This window comes from Portunus trituberculatus, chromosome 46 (assembly GCF_017591435.1).
Source record: "Portunus trituberculatus isolate SZX2019 chromosome 46, ASM1759143v1, whole genome shotgun sequence".
Taxonomy (NCBI): Eukaryota; Metazoa; Arthropoda; class Malacostraca; order Decapoda; family Portunidae; genus Portunus; species Portunus trituberculatus.
The window spans coordinates 26766888-26790016 of record NC_059300.1 but is presented as its reverse complement, the minus strand read 5'-3'; the positions used below and the strand labels follow the sequence as shown (position 1 = coordinate 26790016).

Here is a 23129-nt window from a genome sequence, read left to right as displayed (position 1 = left end):
GCAGATGTCCACGCGTAGGTTCGAATCCCATCACGTACAGCCTTAAAACACTTTGCCATTTGTCGAGTGGTTTAAGTTACGAGTACCTACATATCACCATGATATCCAGGTTCTAGGTGGTTACACTCAAGATGAGCTTGGGCGGTGATATGTGCCCTAATATGGGTACCACTATAAATAGCATTGCCTCTGCCACTAATGGGCGGAAGCTGAACAATGCTTCCCATACACTCTTCAAGTGTGCCTACAGGCGCTATGGGCCTTACCGTAAAAAAAAAAAAAAAAAAAAAAAAAAAAAAATAGTTCCTCTGCCACACGTTTCCCAGGCATTCCTTGTTCCAATAGAATGAGAACACAAGTCTTCTCCTCCATGTTGCACTTCTTATGTCCCATTGTGTTCAGATGGAGTCGTTTGGTAGGCCCCCAAAGTTATTGTAAGCTTCGTGTGCTGAGCCACAAAAGAGCAAGGTAACATACACCCTCTCTCACTGGTACTTGAGGTGTTGACGAATAGTGGAGGGTGGAAGGCTAGTGTGACTCACGCCACCACAAGCTTCTCCCCCAAATCATATGGCTGGAACCACAAACATAAAGCACACCTCTAATCGTGTAGGAACATTTCACTTGCGTTTTCTGTGGGAACCTTTTTTTGCGGGCACTGTATAATTCAGGGTTCTTCCAATCTCTCATCTTGCAATATATTCTTCCATAGGTTTTGTGTCAGCTAGGAGATTTGCTGCATCATTTTGAATCCTTGCTAGATGACATCTGGCTTCTGATCATTTGTTGCCTTGAAGGAGGAGACAACAACCTGAAAACATCAGCTCTTATAGCTATAAATCACCTTATGGACACCTGTGGTCTTCCTGTGACTGTGGAGGTGAGTGCTGAGTGTTGAATCTCTCGTTTCATTTCATGAGTCTTTACTCTTTTGCATTGATGTGTATGTTCTAATGAGGATGAGAGAATATATCATTTCATAAAAGGAAATCTAAAAGAGAAAAGTAATAACAGGATTTAACTTTGTTACATGTACTTTAATAAGTCTGAATCTAGCAATATCTAGTCTGTGTATAGCCAAAGCTTGAAATGATGAAATTATATAAATGGGAGTATGTTTTGACAATATATACTTGTACTTCATGTGATAACTACTAAGAAGAGAAAATGCCAGTATCTAATGTTTTAATTCTCCAGAAAAGACCTGACAATATAGAAAGTAAATATTCTCATGGTTTCTCTGTTATGTTCAAAAAGAAAAGCTGTGATAACATTGGTTGATTCTGATGATGTTGGCTGCTTAGATAAATCTCAGATAGATTAATTATTTGGTTTTACTGAAAAATTTGGGTTAAGAGAATGCACTACCTAATAACTACTTAGTAGGCTTGTATTGCCTCAAGTTCAGGTAAACCCATTTCACAGTCTAGGAACAAATTGTTTGATTGAAGGCACTGTTCTCTTGAAATTCTCTTGTTTTGATGAGGAAGGAGCAGCTAATTACCCCTTCCCTATGTACAGGTAACTCTCTATTTACATGATAGATGCGTTCCAAGAGGCATCGCATGTATCAATATTCATGTAAAACAAATATATAATTCTCATAAGAAACAATAGATAATAGGGGGGGATGCGGAATGTGGTCCAAAACAATTTGTACAAAATACTATTTATTTGGCTAAATTAACATGTTTTTATTATTTACCATTCTAAATACTAGAAGTGTATTTAAAGTAAAGGGAAAAGCAAGAAATAATAAGAGAAAACAACAAAACAAAGAATACGTAAACAAAACACTCACTGTGTCACTGCCTTCACTACTCACACCACAGTCAGTCACCATCTTCCTCTGAGCTTTACCACTTTATCAAAAATCCACTTATCAAAAATAACCCCACATGCAGAAGAAGATGAAGGACGTTTTGGGGCCATCTTGGTGAATTATAGGCAGATTGAAGAAATTCTGTCTGTACTCAGTGCTGGCAGACTGCTAATGAGGCACGAGAAGAGCGGGAGCTGGATCCAAGAAATTTTAATGTCAGAGCAACCTCCTGCCGCGAAATGGCATCCATGAACGCTTGCAGGAACGGTAACGAGGTTGTTATGAGGTTGCTTTCAGGTTGCTGGGAACCACCTCTTGAGGTGGTGTTACTGTCTTATATATGCATTTATGTTCACAAAACAACATTTCAATTAGCTTTTTACAAACCTTGCCCCCAAGAAATGATCATTTTGTAATGCATGAAGTGAAATCTTACATGGAATACCAAAAAATAAAGAAGAGGTGAGATCGGCCACAGACAAGGTGGAGACCCGCGGCGACTCGGCTGCTGCTTCTTCTTCTTGTGATCCTTTTAGCTTGCGTGTTGCTTTCACCACGATATTTATGTTTCCACTCCTCTATTGCCTGCTATAATGGGTATCATATCTTATTATTCATATACACTCATGCCATGAGGATAACCTTGACTCCGTGGCACTGTACTAATGAAATAACGTGGTATTTCATTAGTAATTCACTATCACTCAGTGCCACGGAGTCAAGGTTATCCTCATGGCATGAGCGTATATGAATACTAAAATATGATATCCATTATAGCAGGCAATAGAGGAGTGGGAACATAAATATCGTAGTGAAAGCAACACGCAAGCTAAAAGGGTCACAAGAAGAAAAAACAGCAGCCAAGTCGCCACAAGTCTCCACTTCCTCTGTGGCCGATCTCATCTCTGCTTTATTTTTTGGTATTCCATGTAAGATTTCACTTTATGCATTACAAAACAATCCTTTCTCGGGGCAAGGTTTGTAAAAAGCTAATAGGAATGTTGTTTTGTGAACATAAATGCATATATAAGGCAGTAACACCACCTCGAGAGGGGGTGTTCCCAGCAGCCTGAGAGCAACCTTATAGCAACCTCGTTATCATCCTTCTGAGCGTCCATGGATGCCATTTCATGGCAGGAGGTTGCTCTGACATTGTTAAAGTTTCTTGGATCCAGCTCCTGGCAGCCAATGAGCACTTTTAGGCAGGCTACCAACCCCCCACCCGCCAACAGCAACAAATCTTTGTGGATGCTATTTTTCGAAGGTTGGTATGTGAGCAGGAGGTTGCTATGGAGGTTGTCTGTACCAACATAGATAACAACCTGCTTCTTGGCTCCGGCCTTGGAGCTCCCACCTATCGGCTAGCTGCGGAACTCTCTGGCGCGCAGTTTGAAAATGTGGTTGGGCCAATTCTTGTGTAAGGAAACCGATCGCGCAAATTAAATTAATTATGATATTTTTTCGGTCGCGTTATAACAAAAATACGTAAATCAAACACGCGTAAATCGAGTTACCTGTATTGTTTCTCGTCATGAACCATCAGGCTGTACCTTTGCCTCTGCAGGACTAAAAAATTTGGGTCCTTATATATCTATAGTTTGGATTTTCAAGGAACTGTTGCTTTATTATTGTCTACTGAGATATTACTAAAGTTCTTATTCAAAATATGAGTTGTTGGTAAGTGCAGCTCCGTATAATAGGTTAAGGATCCTATGCATGACTGCATTTGTTTATTTGTATACTTTTTGAATTATTTTGTCTCATTTGCAGAGGATAGACTACCTTATGCAGTGTATAGGAGAAACCGTGCTACTCCATGTCACATCATCAGAAGAACCTCACAGCACAACAGGAATCCCCCCTATGATACAGCAGCATTTAAGCAGTGGAGGCACAGTTACTTTCTTGAATGAGAGAACAATCAAAGATGCTTTAGCTGAAGTTGTGATGGGTCTCAAGGAACACATCCCAGAACTAATTCCATTTTTGCAAGAGGAATTTCTTGTTACACTGTACAGAATCTTTAGTCCAAGCTGTGTTTTGGAGAAAATACCAGGTAGTGTTTGCTAGATATCTTATTAGTTTATTGACTTAACCCCTTCAATATGATGACTTGCCTAGGCATCATGACGCCCCAGTATCATATACGATGATCCCTATATAAATGTCTTATTTACATTCTATATATTTTAGTTATGCTGAGTGATTTCATATTTTGTGTTGGGTCTAGCTATAGACTTTGTATATTGTCCTTGAGGTTGTATTGCTCCTCCCACCATCTCTGATCCCACCAATCACATCAATGAGCTACACCATGCCCCACCCTCTATCCAGAATGAGGAAGTCTCACTGGCATAGCCTACATCACAGTTTTCCCCTTTATGATTGCTCCCTTGTCCTTATCTGTCTGTCTCCTTATTCCATTTCCCTATACCAGAGAGGGGAGTGAAAATAGGGAGGTGTAGTTGTGACATACTGGAGAGGAACTAAACTTATATTGTCCCATGTCCAGTGTAATCATATCTACTCTCTCTTGTCTCTTTTTCCAGGGTTAGGAGTTGCATCCTAGCTAGTCTCTTCTTGTATGGCAGGTCTTGTAATTCTGGTATCATTTTGGTTGTTCCTCTGTATATGTTAAAACTTTCTATTGTGCTTTTCTTTCATGTTGTGACCAAGTTACTGTGTGTGTGTGTGCATGCGTGCGTGCGTGCATGCATGCATGTGTGCATGTGTGCATTAATGTACAAATGTCAACCCAGATGGATGCTGGATTACTGTAGAATGAAGATAACAGATGTGTAACTTTTACGTGTTTATTTTTTTATGTTGTGAAAGTAAGAGAGAAGATTATATGTCTGTATCAGAAATTAGGTAAGTTACTGTTCATAGGCCTATGCTGTATATCATCTACGTGTATTTTGTGTCCCTCCGGTGTGAAGGGGCTAATGATAGTTTATCAGTATATAGTCTTACATGTATATTGTACATGTACATGTTTTCATGTTCAGCCATGTGATCAAGATGTTGTCAGGGGTGACTGAAAAATTAGATAAAAGGCATGAAAATTTTATAAGATAATTCAATATTACTTTCATATGATTTATTTGAAAAATTTTAAAAGGAAGTATTAGCACAAACCTCTAAAAGGAAAACTGACTTTAAGTAAGACTTGTGTAAAGCTACATGTAATTTCTGAATGTATGGATTTATTTATTTTACAGTGATGCTGAGGAGACCACTCGTTGAATGTTTCCTTTTGTTAGTTGAGTCATTGCCCACTGCTTCCCCACACCTTGCTCAAGCCACAACTGTCTTAGAGGCCTGTGTGTCCCACAGCATCCTTGTACCTGAGGTAAAGTGTTGATATTTGTGATATTATTACTATTATCAACTATTAAGTATTATCTGTTATTCATATTAGTCTTCAGTGGTCCCCCGGGGCCTTTCTCACAAAGATTTTTAAAATTTTATGTAGTTTTTGCTTTAAATTAAGACTACTGTGCTGAAGTCTAGGGTAGCATAAAAGTCACATAATTTTGTTTAATGTTTCTCTGTTCTTGAATATATTCAGTATTTTGCAAAGCATTAAGTGTGAGAGATAATGCAATTAGATTTTTTCAGTTTAATTTATACAAACATTGACATTTTAGGTAGGAAGCTTGTTATTACGAAAATTAGTTCTTGATGAGCTGGTGGATGCTTTGCCCACTCCTGTAGCAAACACCCTGAAGCTTGAGAACTCAGATTCTCTCCCCAAGAAACGAAAATATTCAGATACGTAAGTCTCTCTATTGAATTGGATTATATATGTTTTGTGATGTAAGGCAAAATATTGGTCCTTTCTATTTGCAATGAAAGTAATGCAGAAGTACTTGCATAAGTTGATTTGATTTTGCTTTATAGTCATGAAAAGAGGCTACACTCATGAACATCTTTCTTACAGGGAATATTCAGTTCCTCCTGTAAGTGTTACAAACATCAGTAAATTGTGGAAGATGGCAATTCAAAAGTTAAGTACAGTGTTTGCTGACTGGTCAGAATCAACCAATCCCCCTCTGGAACAAATTGAAGCTGTTAATGCAATTGTGTCAAATCCTGGATGGTTGAGTGCCCATATCCCATCACTTCAGGTAAATATGTATGTGGAATTTCTGTGGACATGGGCAAAATAAAAGAAGAGATAAAGAAAAGGTTCTGTACTGAAAACTGTCCTTTGTAGGTGTGCCTGAAATTTCTACCAGAAGCTTGGCTCATTGCAGCAACAGATGCAATAACCACTGTTATGACAAACACTGAAGACATTTCGAAGGTGAGCATGATTACCCTTTTCTGTTGCTTACTTTTTATCCTAAAGAAATCAGCTGAGGAAACTAGAAATCATAAGAGGAGTGCAAGGAAAGCTACTGGATTGGATGAGGTACTTTCTGAAAGATGGGGAAATGAATGATAACTAGAGAAGTGTTCTCTTTGGAAGGAAGTTATCAGTGAGGTTCTGACAGGAATCTGTATATGTGCAATGTTGTGAAACCTTAGTTACCAAATGGCTTCCTTGAACAAATTACCTTTTGAAAAATAATTGAACTCATAATTGCTTTGGTTTTACAAGAATTCAGCTCTTGAACATCACTACTTGTTTTTAATACTCAAAGGCAGCAAAGGCTGCTGTTTATTACTAATTTGTAGTTTTTATAGTTATTTCCATTATTTCTATGCATTTGGAGGAGAGACATAATGGGTAAGGCAGTAATTCCATCTTTGAAATCATGTAAATTTGATCTTGTTGAAAAGTCTTCATATAAACCAATATTTTGCTGATTCAGGAGTAATCCTGACCCACATGAGGTTCTCTTGATGACCCATAGCATCATCACTAGTACACAGCTGCATTTTCTCTGTAGCTTTTCACAGCAGCAAGAGGCCTTAGTGTTATGATCATTCTCATTTTGACAGTAAGTTTCAGAAACATTTCAAATTTTGAATGAAATTCAGGAACGAATTAAGTTTGAGAATCGAGGTTCCATTGTGTATATTAATTATATAATTATATAATTATATAATCTTGCATGTTTGAATAATTCTTTGTTTTGTGAATTTAAAAATATGACTAATGATGGAGCATACACTGAATGAAAGCAACAGCATTTCTACTTATATTAAGGGTCTCTTAACTCATAAAATGTAATGTAATATTATTCTCATGGAAAGTCTTTAGAAGACCTGAATTTCTATATTCATTTGTAATTCCCATGGCACCTTCTTTTGCTTGTCACTCGGAATGGGTAGCCCTCACTAAGGATGCCATTGCCTCTCAACAGGAAAGAATAACCACAATTTTTTTTCAGATTGTAGAAATGATGAAGCTGCTGGTGACGTTCAGTTGGTCATCATGTATTGTGGAACCTGATGAGGTGAAATCTTGGTGTCATTCTTGGCTGGCACTGGCAACCCTGCCCTGGATGGCTGCTGAGGTCACCTGGATGGACCTCAAACCTATAAATCCCCGTAACTTTGCCCAGTGGTCTACAAAGATGAAGTGGATCAGTGGTAGGACTTTATAAGTTAGTTTTGTAGCATTCTTTGTTCTTTTAATCATATTCAGCATTCAGCGCTGAAATTTATACTTGAATTTACATAAATGAATTAATTAGGTAAATTTTTCTCTTGTACCAGACACCTAAACACTTCCAGTTTTTCCATTCATATCAATCTTTTATGTTAAAATCTAAGATTACAGATTAATCATCTGTAATCTTAGATGAAAAAAAAAGAAAAATTGACTTTTCTAAGTTGTTTCAAAACAAGTTAGAAAATTTCATTTTAAAGATTCATATCTCTTGATTGTGATGCATTGTTTAATTAATGAGTGTTGGTTGGTTTTATCAGTTCCCTTCCTTCTATTCCTATCTTGTGCCTATTCCTAAAGCCTTCCCCAAAAGGATGTCCATAGTAGAAGTCTTTATTATTCTCTTCTTATATACTTTAATGGTCATATTTTCTATTATTCCTTTTTTTTTTTTTTTTTTTTTTTACTAATGTATTTTCTTTTGTTCATTTCCTTTGTCACTTGTTTCATAAAGCCACCACACTTAAAGATGTACTATCTTCCTTAGTCATTCCCCTCACCTCTAATTTATTTCCTGTATCTTTTAAAAATAGTTTTTTATAATATTAATTTAAGGGAGGTGGTGGCCTAGTGGATGAGGTGGTGAGCGTGGAATCGGGCAGACATCCATGCATAAGTTTGAATCCCACCTTGTACTGCCTTGATACTTTGCCATTTGTCGAGTGGTTTAAATTTTCTTACACGTCACCATGATACCAAAGATGCGCTTGGGTGGTGATATGGGCCTTAATATGGGTACCACTATAAATAAGACTGCCTGCGCCACTAATGGGTGGAAGCTGAACAGCACTTCCCATTTTCTTTAAGTAAACCTACAGGTGCTATAGGCCACAACATAAAAAAAAAAGTATAAAGTGTTTAATTAGGCATAGAAGGAATTTTGAATAGTTTTATCTTCTCTCAGATCCAAGAGTTAAGACCCAAAGTGTGGCAGTAGTAGCTCTGTTGCCAAATAATGTGGCACCACGATGGAGATGCCATGTTGTGCGGTCATTGGTCACTGAGCATCAACCACAGGTCACGGAGGAGGTGGCAGCCTGGTTTCCTATGGTTAGTGTCATCCCACATTTCTTGGTTAAAGATGAAAGTATAGAAAAATTGATGCTGATACATAGGACTAAAATTTTGTGCCTTTCTTGCAGATGATTCATCAACTACATGGGGCTAATGGGCAGGACTTGTTTGGGGAGGTTACTGGGGTAGCACTTCACTCCTCTGACACAGCTACAGTTCTGGCTGTTGCACGTTGCTTCAAGCCACTCCTTTGTGCCCTACTCAACCTTACATCTATAAAATCTCTGAGGTCAGTCGTTGAAATACATGGGATGGAGTCATCAGGAATGTGTGCACATGCCAATGTTACTGTAAAGAGTTCATAATTATATAACCTAGAAAAATATAAGATGAAATCACATAAAAGGGGAAAATAGACTTTGCATTAGACTTTTTGGTTGTGTTTGCTTCCTTGATGCTATGCCACATATTTTGTCTAGATATACAATAGAAGAATAGTAATTATTTTTTGTAATCTCAGGAACAATGAGGACACTAAAAAGCCCTACACACTGCATTGCCAGGTGTGTAATGAGGGTATTTCCTCTCATTTGGGCACTCAGGGAGTTGACTCAACTTTAGTGTCTCGGTTCCTTGGGCTACTGGGACATCCTCAGGCATCAGTGATTGTGGCAGTGGTGGAAGCCCTTCCTACTGTACTGACACACAGCACCCTTACTAGTCACATGATTGGCCAGTACCTTGCATTGCTTACTCACCAAGATAAGACAGTTGTATCAGCACTATGTGAACAACTTCCTGCTCTTGTCTGCATCAAAGAACAGTCTCCCAGTCAGGTATTTTATGATATTTTATTTGCATGTTAAAAGAAAGACGTAAACATGTTTGAAGTTCAGAGTGAGTTTTCTATCCGTAGATTTAGTTGGGTTATTATCATGTTTGAAATTGAGATTTAATGAAAGGTATATTCTTTTGTGCAGGACAGTAAAATCATGATTTATATTTTGAAGTACTTTACATATGCTCAGAAAACTCACCTACAATTGTATGTGCCTATTATTTAACATAGAAATATTCTCATTTATTACAGACTTTCAGATTTAGATTTTTACCTTTTTTTTTTGTCTGATGTCCAATTTTGTCCTCATTTTAAGTGTTAAATAGTTTCAAATTAATGAGACAAAAAGAAAACATTGGAATGGTATAAAAAAGGATGCTATTCAGATGAGTGAAGCAAGGTTGTGTTATTTCCCTATGACTAACTGCATGGATTTGATTCCCCATTGAATAAAAATTCTTTGTATAGGGGAATGTCTTTTGTGATGTTGATGAATGTTTACCTACAGGACTCAAAGAGTTTAGTTGTGTCTAGACATGGTGAGATAGTGATGTCCCACTTCAGTGACCTTGTGAAGAAGAGTGAAAATGGCGGGGTAGCCTCCACCCAGCCTGTGATGGCAGTTCTGGAGGCTCTCAAGCACATAGTGAGGTGAGGAAGCTAACACTAAGTATCTTTTTCTCAACATGTTTGTATCTACTTGGTTGTAGCAATTTTTTTCTCTTAGTTTTGTAACAGGTGATTGTGGTATCCTTCTTCTGTGGAAACTCCATGTAATGAGACAAAGCAGTGAAGAATGGCTAACATTAAATTTTTCTGAACTTTCCTGAAGTGATCAACAAATGCCCATGGGTGTGGTACATGTGAGGCAGAAAGACATAATAGCTTCATGTGAAACCGACCAACCCTGTGCTTGACAGTACTGAGGCAGCAGTGTCCTATCCTGTCTGGTGAAGTAAGCGTCTTGGACAGGGCTGGGGAAGTGGATCCACCAGCGGTGTCATGAATCCTTTCTGATATATGCAAGTCAGAGAGAGAGAGAGAGAGAAATGATGATGATAATGATGATGATGATGATGAGTATTTGTGGATCCTCAAAATCCGTTTAATCACTTTGTGCTGGATGCTTAAAAATGTGTGTTGCTCATACATGGTGTAGGCCTATGAATGGTAATTTATCTCATTTTTATGGAAAAATATAATTCTCTCTCTCTCTCTCTCTCTCTCTCTCTCTCTCTCTCTCTCTCTCTCTCTCTCTCTCTCTCTCTCTCTCTCTCTCTCTCTCTCTCTCTCTCTCTAAAAGAAAAGAAATATTAACATGTGTCTGCTACCTGTATTTTTTAGTAGTCCAGGCTATGGATGCAATAGCCAAGAAAAAAATAAATAAAAACATCAAGGAAACTACTTGAATCCATGAGTCAGGAGCTTCAGGTGGTCTTTTTTTTTTTATATAAGAGGAGAAGGCTGGCCAAAGGCAACAAAAATATGTAAAAAGGCCCACTTAGTTGCCAGTCTTCTTGCAGGTCCAATAAAGTTATCCCAAAGAAAGGGATATATGTCTTGAAACCTCCCTCTTAACCCCTTCAATACGGTGACGCCCAGTAGCATATATGGTGACGCCTACATAGGCGTCATATTTCTTTTCTGAGCTTTCTTCAGTTCAGTTGTCCTGTATAGTGTGTTGGATACCAACTACACACGCCGTATGCTGTCCTTCAAATCCTAGTGCTCCTCCCACCATCCTTGTTTCCACCAATCACTAAAGATAAGCTACATGCGTCCCGCCTTGTGTCTAAAATCACCCAATGGCATAGACTTCCCATCTCTCTCTCTCTCTCTCTCTCTCTCTCTCTCTCCACCCTTATATCATACAGGCGGGCTTTTTTAACATCCGGCGCGAAGGGGTTAAATGAACTCAAGTCATAGGAAGTTGGAAATACATGAGAAGGCAGGGAGTTCCAGAGTTTACCAGAGAAAGGAATGAATGATTGAGAGTACTGATTAGCTCTTGCATTAGAGAATTGGATAGATATGCCAACTCTTGGTACTATGATTAGTTGTTACTATTTAATCAGTGTTTTCCTTCATCACTTGAATTTGTATAGTTCTGTTGTGATATATGTCACAGTGACAGCTCCAAGAGCACAGTTTATCTCCTCATCGCTAATTGGACAGGCCAGGTCTACACACTGTCATGTCTTGGGAGAAATTATGTGAAATTGATAGTCTTTGGGCAGTGCTAAGGATACAGTTAGAATGGAACCTGATCTGTTGTTATAATGTCTGTGAGCAGGCCCCTTAACTCTCACATTATATAGGCAACAGTATAATATGATTAACTTGCAAATAACTCTGATTATTTATCAATATTTTTTGTGTGAAATCATATCATCTCAGTTTAAACATCAAATACTCTCTTTTATCTTTTCAGATTCCCTCTTGGAAGCCTCACTGGTGGAGTTTTGGTGTTGCTGCTGCGCTGTTTGTTTCTGAAGGTGAGGACATCCAGCTCCTCTGCCCACCTAATCATTCACTCTTTGGCAAAGACCCTGGACCTCTCACTTAAGGATCTCTTTGCACGGCACAGACAAGCACTCTCACAGGTCAGTAACACCAGATCTTGTGTGGAGTGTATCATTACTTATGTTCTATTTGAGTCCTCTTACAGATACAAACATTCAATTTATGAACTGCAGTGCATATGAATTGAGATCTCCTAGGTGTTCAAAATTAGTGCATAAAAGTAATTCACTTGTCTAAATTCAAGTATCATGTTTCCCTTGCCTTTTTCAAATGTAATCATGATACAACCCACACTGACAAACTGATCATAATTGTTGTAATGCTCTCAGAAACACCTTGCTCCATTGTATTCTTTTACTACCACTTCCACCTACTTTGAACATTGATGAATGTCATGCTCTCTCTCTCTCTCTCTCTCTCTCTCTCTCTCTCTCTCTCTCTCTCTCTCTCTCTCTCTCTCTCTCTCTCTCTCTCTCTCTCTCTCTCTCTCTCTCTCTCTCTCTCTCTCTCTCTCTCTCTCTCCTATATTCAAACACTGCATACATACATACATAGAAAATATACTAATTGAATTGTGAAAAAGAGCTGTGATCTTATCTAAAAATGATGACTGTCACATGTCATTTATCTGGAGATTTTCCCCCTTTTGAGCTATAAAAATCAGAGCAGACAATTTTTACACCTTTACAGGTTTTGGCTTCTGCTGTTTGTCAAGGGGAGGTGGCAGGACTTTTAAACCATGTGGCAGATGTATTCAAGTGGCCAGAAGTTTCTGTGACTGGTAAAAGGTAAGAATTTATTGAAGTTTATCTTGGTGTTGAAATTGGTTAATAGTTGTGAACATTCAGTTTGAAAATTAAAATTCAAAATGAAAACAATGTGTGAGTTACTTTTCATATATGCAGCAGTGAATGATTGAGGAAGGGTGTGATGGATGCCAAGGGAATACGTGATTCGAATAAATATGCTGTGATATTAATGTGAAAATGAGAGATTGATGGAATTATGGTAGAAGGATTTTAGAAAAGTGAGTACAATAAAAAGGTTAGGTCGGAAGGAGCGTGGAGGAGGCAGGTGAAAGATAGAAAAAGTTGAGAATGGGTCAGTTTTAAAGATGTTTGGTTTATTAAAGGAAATAGTGATTACAGTTGTGATGACACAAATATCAAAACCTCATAACCTTACTTAGATACAAAGTGCACTTCATCTTAAACTCGTAATGTGCTGGGCTCTCATCCTCTGGTCTTAGGTTCAATCCTCAACAGAGCACCTTTCTTTTGAAGCTTAGGTTTATTGAAGTTTCTGGGTTAATTGCTTAGTATACTGTCAGTCAGTATATTGTCAGTATACAAAAAGTGTTCTGTTTTTGTCTTAGTTTTAAGCTATACAGATAGGAATGTTGATGAAGGAGTTGGCTTTATTGGATGATCATTTAACTTCCTATCTTAATCACACTTTGTATAACTCACTGATGTATCTCCATCTTGAGTGTTCCATGTGCATCATGCTGATCAGCTCAACAAATATTTTACCAACACATAAAGAACCAAAAGTGGCTCTAACTGTTTTACCTGGCGAGGACCGAAGGCTGTTACAACAACTTTGTGATTTTTACGTTAAATTTAGCTACTTTTTGTAATTTTTATAGTTCAGTCACTGATAATGCTTCCTGTGAGTTAGTTAGGCTAATCTCAGTTTCTGCTCCATTCTCACAATGGCTCAATGCATTGAGAGTGATTCTAACAAGTCCAAAAAAAAGAGGGAACTGTTGTGAACTGTACCTTTCACCAGTGACTCAAGGTAGTTTGTTTGTATGTGGTAATATCCCTACAATTCCACTCTTCGTATTCCTTCCTAACAAAGCTTTGATTGGAGAATATTCTAATCTTTCACAGCCATAAGTGAAGTAATCTCAGTAGGAGAGAGTAATATGAGCTCAACCTAGTAGTACCAAAAGAGGAATTCTTGTTTTCATTATTATACTGATAATTGGTTAAGTTAGGTTAGGTTAGGTCTTTTATTCATGACACTGATCAACAACTTTACCTTCAGGAGTCCCCTCAACACTCGACTTGGTGCCTTCATTAGTAGTCAGCTTCACTACTTGCTGCCGGCACTAGTGGTGAGAGCAGCAAAGGAAAATAAGCCCTGTCTGCTGCAGGAGCTGGCTAGTTGCCTTGGATACCGACTCAGGGACATCCTTATTGATCACTTTCAAGTGAGTGAAGACATGTTATGTAGTCAACTCCTTTTGATTATATATACATTTGTTTATTTATTCATGTATTTTATAATTGTTACTGATATAGATAGACTATAGGTATATACCTCAGACTTGTGTAAAGTTATAGGTCTGTACCCTATAGTAAATGCCATCCCACTGTATTTATTCTAAGTAGCACATCTATGTTACCTGTGCTTTCACAACTGAGCTGCTCAAAGATATCAGTGTATAAAATAGAGGCACTAAAGGTTTATAATACTTTACTTTTTAGCATATTTTGGCCCATCTAGTATTTCACCACTCAGAAGAAGAACAAGAGACTGTGTTGGACTTTATAGCTACAACAACAGAGATCCAGATTCAGAATATACGACGATGCTCAGTTCAAGTGAGTCATTTACTGAGATTAAATAGATTAAGGTAGATGTACACCATTATATTTCATCAAATGTGTTTTTATGCAATGACAGAGACATACTCAGAATATTTGACACTTGGGATGGGTCTGTTCATTGGCATCCTTTACCTAGAATGTATTTTCAGTGTACAATTTTATCATTATTAAATATCTATCAATATTAGAAATAACTTTCGATCTATGATGATAGTATTTTACAGTCACTCGTAATTTATGATACTAGTATTAAATGTATATTTTATCCAGCAAGCCATGATAGAAATTCTACTCTTGGTCTACAGTATGATGCTGGTATTAGTTATGTATTTTTGGTGCTGTATATTTATGGTGGCAGACAGGTGTGCACAGTGTGCCAGTGCTGTGCATTTATTCTGGTGACTTGAAAACATCACCGTGGCCATACTATGACTTAGAGGCTTTTCATACTTTGTCAGGACATTTTTCACTTGCCCTTCACTGACGATCATCCGTTTATGGAGTAATTTTAGATTAATATATAGTATTTGCATTGTATTTTTAGAGTGTGGTTGGTACTTTGTCCCTCATCTTGTAAGATAATATTTGTTCAAAGATGAGGTTATTGGAAAGCTCCATCACCTTCCTGTTTATGTTTATAGACAAGTCCATTGATGTCCTCCTTGCTCATACTCCTCATTGAAGTCCAGTGTCTTCTTGACTTTTCTTTTTATGAACAACTCACACTGTTTCCTTCTCTTCTACCTCCCTACATATAATATAATGTTTTGTATGATAATAAATCAGTAATAATAATGGAGCTTCTACTATTGCTGTAGAAAGCATATGTATATGTAAGATATATCTGTGTTGAAATGATGAAGTTGGTGAATGGGATGTCCAATCTCTGGTGACTTATCAACTCATTCTGTTGGTTGGCAGCATGAACAAGGGTGGCAGTGGAACAGAAGGTAGAGGAAGCAGTAGCAGAGGCACAATAGGACCTATATGCTCATTCTCTGTTTTCTCGCTTATCTTGACTTTCTATGTTCTTTATTGTTTTGTTTGTCTATATGCTTCCTTTTTGATGGCTTTACCATGACAACATTAAATAAAAGGAAAGTAGAGGGTGAGGTAATATTAGGTCAGAGCATGGAAGTACGTGTAAATCTCTCTTCTTGATTACTATCTGTCTGAGGTATTCATTGTCAATATCATTCTAGTGTGTGTTTGCATGGCACTGCAAAGCAATACACATCATATGGTGGATAAATGGGAAGGTAAAACCTTGTCACAAAACTAAAAAATGACAGAGCATTTTTTTCCTTGGCAGAATATCTTTGCCTTGCTTTCAATATATGGGAACCAGTCAGTAATATGATCTCAACATATTATCCATACATGCATGAACATAATGTTCTCCTCTTTCCAGAATCAAGTGAATGAGCTCGTGCTGGGGCTGCATGACCACAAAAATGCTGTGTTGTGTGAATTTCACCATATGAGAACAATCGATACCTCATTTACCACCTCTGCCTCCATTTCCTCTGGCCATGCTTCCTCCAAGAACTTCAGAAAGAAGAGCATCAGTGAGTTGTCTAATGCCACCTGTCAGGAAGAAATCTGTGAGTACCTTGCACCACGCCTGTTAGGCATCTTGGGATTCTTGGACAGCAAGTTGGTATCCTCTTCCACCATGTTCAAGTGAGTCCCTTTCAGTTTGTGCATCATTCTATTGCATCTTTATTTGAATGTTGTCATGTAGAGTTTTACTGATCAGATATTGTTATATTACACCTTTGTCATTCTAAACTTCATTCTTTTATCATGGTTTCCCATTTGTCAGAGAAAAGCGGTCAGCTCTTTGGTCTCTGAATGACTTGCTGGCACTGTTGGGGAAGAAATACATATCTCCAGTGTCCCGCAAGGTGCTTGCTTCCCTCAAGACGGCTCTGAAACTTAAAGATGATGAATTCTATGACATCAGTTGTCATGCATGGACTAATTTTCTGCTTAAGTATGTAGATAATATTTTTGTATTTGTTGTTGTAGCATGATGGCATAGAGTCAAGCATATTTGGTTTACCATCAAGAGGTTATAAATTCAAATCTTCAGACAGATTAGATATTTGTGTTCTTATATTTTCTGAAGTTTTTAGGTTTTGTTGTCATGTATTAGTTGAAAGAATGTACTAGTGACTTTTACCAACTTCCTTCCAGCTTGGATGAATGCACCCTGGAAAGCCTTGTGGAAGAAGTGGTGGTGGTGATCATGCCACTTATCCAGAAAAGGCCAGAGCAGATGGAGCCTGTCCTCACCCATGTTCTGGTGAGAAAAAGTTGAAATTTTATTTTGTTTCTATATTCTGTAATATAATATATAATGGTGAATCATACAGTAGGGATGACTTGTACTCTGTGTGGAAAGGGTATTGTATTTTATATGTATTGTATAGTCATATGTTTGTATGTATGTATGTATGTGTTTTTGCAGTGCTATGGTACCATTGTGGCATAGAGGTGTCACTGCATTGTGATGCTGGCTTAGACAGTTGCAATTACTCATATCAGCATTAAATATGTTCTGTATTGTAGTGAATGGGTCTAAAGTATGAGAATTATTGGTCGATCTTATGGGGTGAGAAGTAGTTAGAATTAATACCTCATGCTCTTGTAGTTCCACATCACATTTTCTCCCAACTGTGCATAATGTGGAAGGGAGACCATATTAATGTTATTTAGCACTGCTTTAATTTGAAATTATTAGACTATAAGTTTATTTTTTTTCTTTGTTACATATTACTTTATGTACATCTAAATGTGAGACTGAAGTTGAGTTTTATGATAAGACACGTCTTTCAGGTGGAGACACAATCAGTGAAGCCACTCTTGGGAAATTTACCACTTCTTCCAGCAGTGGAAAGTTTTGCATACATCAATGAAGCCATAATGGAGAACCAGTCAAGAGTAGTGGGGTAAGAACATGCATTCTGTATTTCATCTTCTAATCTGATGTGTTTATTTATTGTTTACATTTTACTCATTAATCCTTAAACTGCTGACAAAGATGAACATCATAATAAAGGTGAAAATCTAAATCTCAAAGTATTTAATGCATGAGAATAATTTCTGTGAAATACTACAGAACATGAAAGTGGTGCATAACTTATTAGTGCAAAAATTAAATACTCAGATTTTGGTGAACTCCAAAAAATTTACTTGGGAGATAGAATGATGGCTCTGGGTGGGTGACAGTTGCAGGTGCAGCAGCCTCTCTCTCTCTCTCTCTCTCTCTCTCTCTCTCTCTCTCTCTCTCTCTCTCTCTCTCTCTCTCTCTCTCTCTCTCTCTCTCTCTCTCTCTCTCTCTCTCTCTCTCTCTCTCTCTCTCTCTCTCTCTCTCTCTCTCTCTCTCTCTCTCTCTCTCTCTCTCTCTCTCTCTCTCTCTCTCTCTCTCTCTCTCTCTCTCTGGTTATTTCTGCCATGGGGAGAAAATTCTCTCTGGTTGTTTCTACCATGGGGAGAAAATCCAGTAATTTATAAATGGCAAATCCAGGAATATCAAGGAGGAGTGTATACAATTTTTCTTGTGGTTATGAATCAGGAACAAGAAATGAGTGCTCTGACTTCTATTTTCAGGGGTACTTCTGAAGAGGTTCTGCAGCGTCTCTCTGGCATCTTGAGGAACTTGAATCATGAAAGTGTTGATGTGAGACTCCTTGCATTAGGTCGGCTACGGCACACACTGCATCATAATCAAGCTGCTGTCCACCACCTTACTACTGCGTTGGATTATGTACATCCCACTGTATCTGAGTTATTCAGTGCTCTTCTAGGTGAGTGTTCTACTCTTGGGAAATTTTTCATCACTCTTGAATAGGTAAAGTGATATTTTCTATTGGGAATAATGGAATAGTAAAGCATCTCAATAATTAAAAGAAAAGCTTGCATAGTAATACTATTAAATTAAAAACATGTTAACTCCAGCTTAATTTAATTATGTTATTTTAAAGTGAATTAATTTCAGAATGATGGGACTGGAGAAACTAAATGTTAGTTAGACGACAAAGGCATTTGCATATATAATAAAAAGTTTTTACTTTTATTTATTTATTTATTTTTTATATGGGCTATAGCACCTGAAGGTATTTTTTCTTTTGTTTATGTTATGGCCTATAGCACCTGTAGGTATACTTGAAGAGTATATGTAGGAAGCACTGTTCAGCTTCCACCCATTCGTGGTGCAGGCGGTTTTATTTATAGTGGAACCCATATTAGGGCCCATATTACCACCCAAATGTATCTTTAGTGTAACCACCTAGAACCTCAGTATCATGGTGACATGTAGGTAACTTTAAACCACTCGACAAATGTCAAAGTTTCAAGGCGATACATGGTGGGATTCGAACCTACATCTGCCCAATCCCACGCTCACCACTTTATCCACTGTCACCTTGTCTGGGCCTTTGTTTCCAGGTCAGTGCCGGGAAGTAGATGATGAAGTCCAGGTACTGGTAGCTGAATGTCTCGGACTGCTGGGGGCGATTGATCCTAGCCGCCTTTACTCTTATTCCAACATAAAAGGTAAATAGTAGCCTGTTACAAATGGCTGTTATAAGTTTTTTTCCTGCCTCCCTTCCCTTTAGATATAAGGCCTCATTTATGATATGAATAATTACTGTTATGTTGATATATTTCTGAGAAGGTTCTTGCATATGTAACTGGTTTCATTTCTTGATAGAATTATTTGATGTCCTGCTAGAGGGAGTGACTCGCTCACCTGAGATAAATGCTGATTTCAGTTTTCCTTATTTTCTTGAGATGGAATTGACATATCACAATAGCGATAGTACCACTGTAGAACTCGTAAAAAAGATGGTTCAGGTGATGATTGATGGAATAGTTATGAGTGACGTGGTTATGAAAATTTTTTGATTTGCACAATATAATGCAGGACAAATTTTCTTTTGGCCTCAATAACCTTGTTGTTCCTACTATTCTCATACCTTCCTTATGCATGCTGTAATTATTTTCTCCAAACACAGAGGAATTGAATGAAATACATCTGAACATTGAGCACGAGGCATTCATCATTCAGCTGATTACAGAGCTGGGAAGAGCCTTCTTGGCAGCCACAGATGCTAGCACTCAGACTTGTGCCTCTTATGCTCTGCAGGTGAGACCCATCTGTGGGATAAGATATAGGGATTGTTGTATTAAGTCGGCTCTCGTGCACCTTTATGCTAGATATATTCAAATTACCTTTTAAGTAGTTTTTTCATCATGTATTAAATTATTTACATTTTATTTAAATATGCAACAATATCTGTTTTGTTTAAGTACCTTTATAAACACACTTGATCTTGTAACAATCTGCAGGAAATAACCCGTCTGTATGGCATCCGAGAGAGTGGGTCTGAGGAGGCTACTGCTGTTGGATCCAGAGCCTGGGAAAAGTTACGATACCACTTGCAGGAAATCATTCGCCCTCTGCTAACTTCCAAATACACTGTGGCTACTGGTAGTGGACGACCCACTGTTCCTCTTCCCTCACCCATCTTTGGAAGCCCTCATGCAGCCTCGTTCCATCAGTGGTTGACATGCTGGGAGTGTTCATTAGTTGACATGCTTAAAGGTGAAAGGGCAAGTCAGGTAAGACTCAGTGTTTTTTGGATTTTGCCTTTTCATTGAATTTTGTTTGATGTTTGATTTGTAGATTAAAGTTAAAGGTAGCTAAGTGTTTCAGTATTATGTTGAATTAGTTGAAACAATTTGTATTAATTTATAAGCTAAAGTCATGGATAGTGAGATCACAAAAAATATTTATGTAGAATGAAGTGACACAGGCAATCACATTGACTGAATGTGTACTATCTTTTGAAGATTTGAGTAAGGAGAAAAAAGAAGAGCAGTTATAGTTAGGTGACAAATGTATTGAAAAGAAGAAAGAATCATTGAAATTTTGAAATGCTGGAAATGCATTAATTGAATAAGAATATCTTTTGTTTGAGCATAAATTCCCCTCCCACCCACCAGGTATTTAGCGTTTGTAAGCCCATCTTGCGCCGTGACACCACCACTGCCATGTACCTCTTACCTTTTATCTTGGTGTGTGTACTCTGTGAAGCACAACATTTTCACTCTCATGTGCTGGATGAGGTGTTTGCTGTCATGAATCACATGCAGGAGAAGGAGGATGATAATAAAAAGGAAGACTCATCTGCTGTACTTTCTTCTGAATTCAGGTGACTGGATTTCAGTGTGTTGCACATTGAGGCCATATGGATGATTCTGAGCTTGTTCCTCCCTCTCCTCCTCCCTCTGACTATTTCATGCCTTCAATTAAAGTTCTTTGTAATAATGTTTTTCATCCCTTCGCTGGCCTAAACCTTCAGAAGGGTTATGGACCTGATGGGGTCCCTCCTGTTGTTCTAAAAAAACTGTGCTTCCGTGCTTGCACCTTGCCTGGCCAAACTCTTTCAACTATGCCTATCAACTTCTACCTTTCCTTCTTGCTGGAAGTTTGCCTACATTCAGCGTGTTCCTAAAAAGGCTGACCGTACTAGTCCCTCAAACTGCTGTCCTATAGCTTTAATTTCTTGTTTGTCTAAAGTTTTTGAATTTATCCTCAATAGGAAGATTCTTAAACATGTAATTTCACAATCTTATATATATCTGATTGCTAATATGGCTTCTGTCAAGGTCACTCTACTGGTGATCTGGCTTTCCTTACTGAGTCTTGGTCATCCTCTTTTAGAGATTTCGGTGAAGCTTTTGTTGTCACATTAGACACATCAAAAACTTCTGATAAAGTCTGGCACAAAGCTTTGATTTCAAAACTGCCCTCCTATGGTCTTTCCCTCTGCAACTTTATCTCAAGTTTCCTTTCTGACCATTGTATTGCAGCCGTGGTAGACGGCCACTGTTCTCCTAAATCTGTTAACTGTGGTGTTCCTCACGGCTCTTCTATCCTGTCACCCACTCTCTTTCTATTCTTCATTAATGATCTTCTTAAGCAAACTTCTTGCCCTATCCACTCCTATGCTGATGATACTACCCTGCACTTTTTCACGTGTTTTCAGAGAGACCAACCCGTCAGGAAGTCAGCAGATTACGCAGGGACACCACAGAATACCTGACTTTTGATCTTTCTAAGATTTCTTATTGGGGCAGAGAAAACTTATTAGTGTTTAATGCCTCAAGAACTCAATTCCTCCGTCTATCAACTCAACACAACCTTCCAAACAACAATCCCATCTTCTTCAATGACACTCAACTGTCCCCTCTTCTACACAGAATATCCTTGGCCTGTCCTTTACTCATAATCTAAAGTGGAAACTTCACATCTCATCTCTTGCTAAAACAGCTTTTATGAAGTTAGGCGTTCTGAGGCGTCTTTGCCAGTTTTTCTCGCCCCTCCAGCTGCTAACTCTGTACAAAGGGCTTATCCGTCCTTGTATGGAGTACTTTTTGCATGTTTGGGGGGATTCCTCTCACACAGTTTTGTTAGATAGGGTGGAATCAAAGGTTTGGTCTCATCAACTCCCCTCCTCGTACTGATTGTCCTCAGCCTCTTTCTCATTGCCGGAATGTTGCATCTCTTGCTATCATCTATCGCTATTTTCATGCTAACTGCTCTACTGATTTGCATGCCTCCTCTCCTTCTGCAGCCTCACTGCACAAGGCTTTCCTCTTCCTCTTACCCCTATTTGTTCAGCTTTCTAATATTAACCAGTACTCTCAATCATCCATACCTTTTGCTGGTAAACTCTGGAACTCCTTGCCTGCTTCTATATTTCCATCTTCCTACAACTTGACTTCTTTTAAGAGGGAGGTTTCAAGACATTTGTCCCTGCCTTTTGGATAATGCTTAATCTCTTGAAGCCTTGGGAACTTGCAATCCAGTGGGCTTTTTTTTTTTTTTCTTATTGTTTGTTGTCCTTGGCCAGTTTTCTCGTGCATAAAAAAAATATGACTGGCATTTTCAACTAGTGATTTTGTCAAGTGATAAGATGGAAAGACATTCCAGTTTCATAAATGAAGAAGAAAGTTATGTAACTATGTATTGTGTTTTAAAGTGACTTAATAGCTTGGAATGATACCTTGACTGTGTTTATTTTTATCTAGTAAGTACTTGGCCTTCTGCCATGTATGAGTTACTGTTTTCCTGGTTACTGTAATACTCATAAGTGACCACAATTCTATCCATAATACTCTCTCTCTCTCTCTCTCTCTCTCTCTCTCTCTCTCTCTCTCTCTCTCTCTCTCTCTCTCTCTCTCTCTCTCTCTCTCTCTCTCTCTCTCTCTCTCTCTCTCTCTCTCTCTCTCTAGTGGTGACACAGGAAATCTCAAGTGAGGCACCATAACCCAGTTTCTCTCTCTCTCTCTCTCTCTCTCTCTCTCTCTCTCTCTCTCTCTCTCTCTCTCTCTCTCTCTCTCTCTCTCTCTCTCTCTCTCTCTCTCTCTCTCTCTCTCTCTCTCTCTCTCTCTCTCTCTCTCTCTCTCTCTCTCTCTCTCTCTCTCTCTCTCTCTCTCTCTCTCTCTCTCTCTCTCTCTCTCAAAGTAAATTTTATTTATTTATCTATTCAGATTCTTTCCACTCAAAACCTTGCAAGATTAAGGATTTTCCATATATGCCACAAATTGGAGTAATTTGTGTATGAGTGTATTCTCTAGGAAGTATCTACATATGTAATTTAAAAAGTGCCTTTTTTT

The 23129-nt window shown here is 38.2% G+C and overlaps 1 protein-coding gene across 1 annotated transcript in view; it reads left to right on the top strand.

Annotated features, from left to right (window-relative positions):
• The window catches only part of LOC123520057 (serine/threonine-protein kinase ATR-like), a 102932-nt gene that overhangs the window by 3440 nt on the left and 76363 nt on the right, over window positions 1–23129 (top strand). The window contains 24 exon segments of the mRNA XM_045281932.1: window positions 713–880; window positions 3593–3878; window positions 5044–5174; window positions 5473–5600; window positions 5766–5952; window positions 6042–6131; window positions 7165–7366; window positions 8350–8495; window positions 8588–8748; window positions 8980–9295; window positions 9806–9948; window positions 11729–11900; window positions 12511–12608; window positions 13873–14038; window positions 14316–14432; window positions 15850–16121; window positions 16264–16434; window positions 16638–16746; window positions 17280–17392; window positions 18054–18250; window positions 18891–18998; window positions 19460–19590; window positions 19794–20066; window positions 20451–20659. Coding sequence (XP_045137867.1) covers window positions 713–880; window positions 3593–3878; window positions 5044–5174; window positions 5473–5600; window positions 5766–5952; window positions 6042–6131; window positions 7165–7366; window positions 8350–8495; window positions 8588–8748; window positions 8980–9295; window positions 9806–9948; window positions 11729–11900; window positions 12511–12608; window positions 13873–14038; window positions 14316–14432; window positions 15850–16121; window positions 16264–16434; window positions 16638–16746; window positions 17280–17392; window positions 18054–18250; window positions 18891–18998; window positions 19460–19590; window positions 19794–20066; window positions 20451–20659 — 4094 coding nt within the window.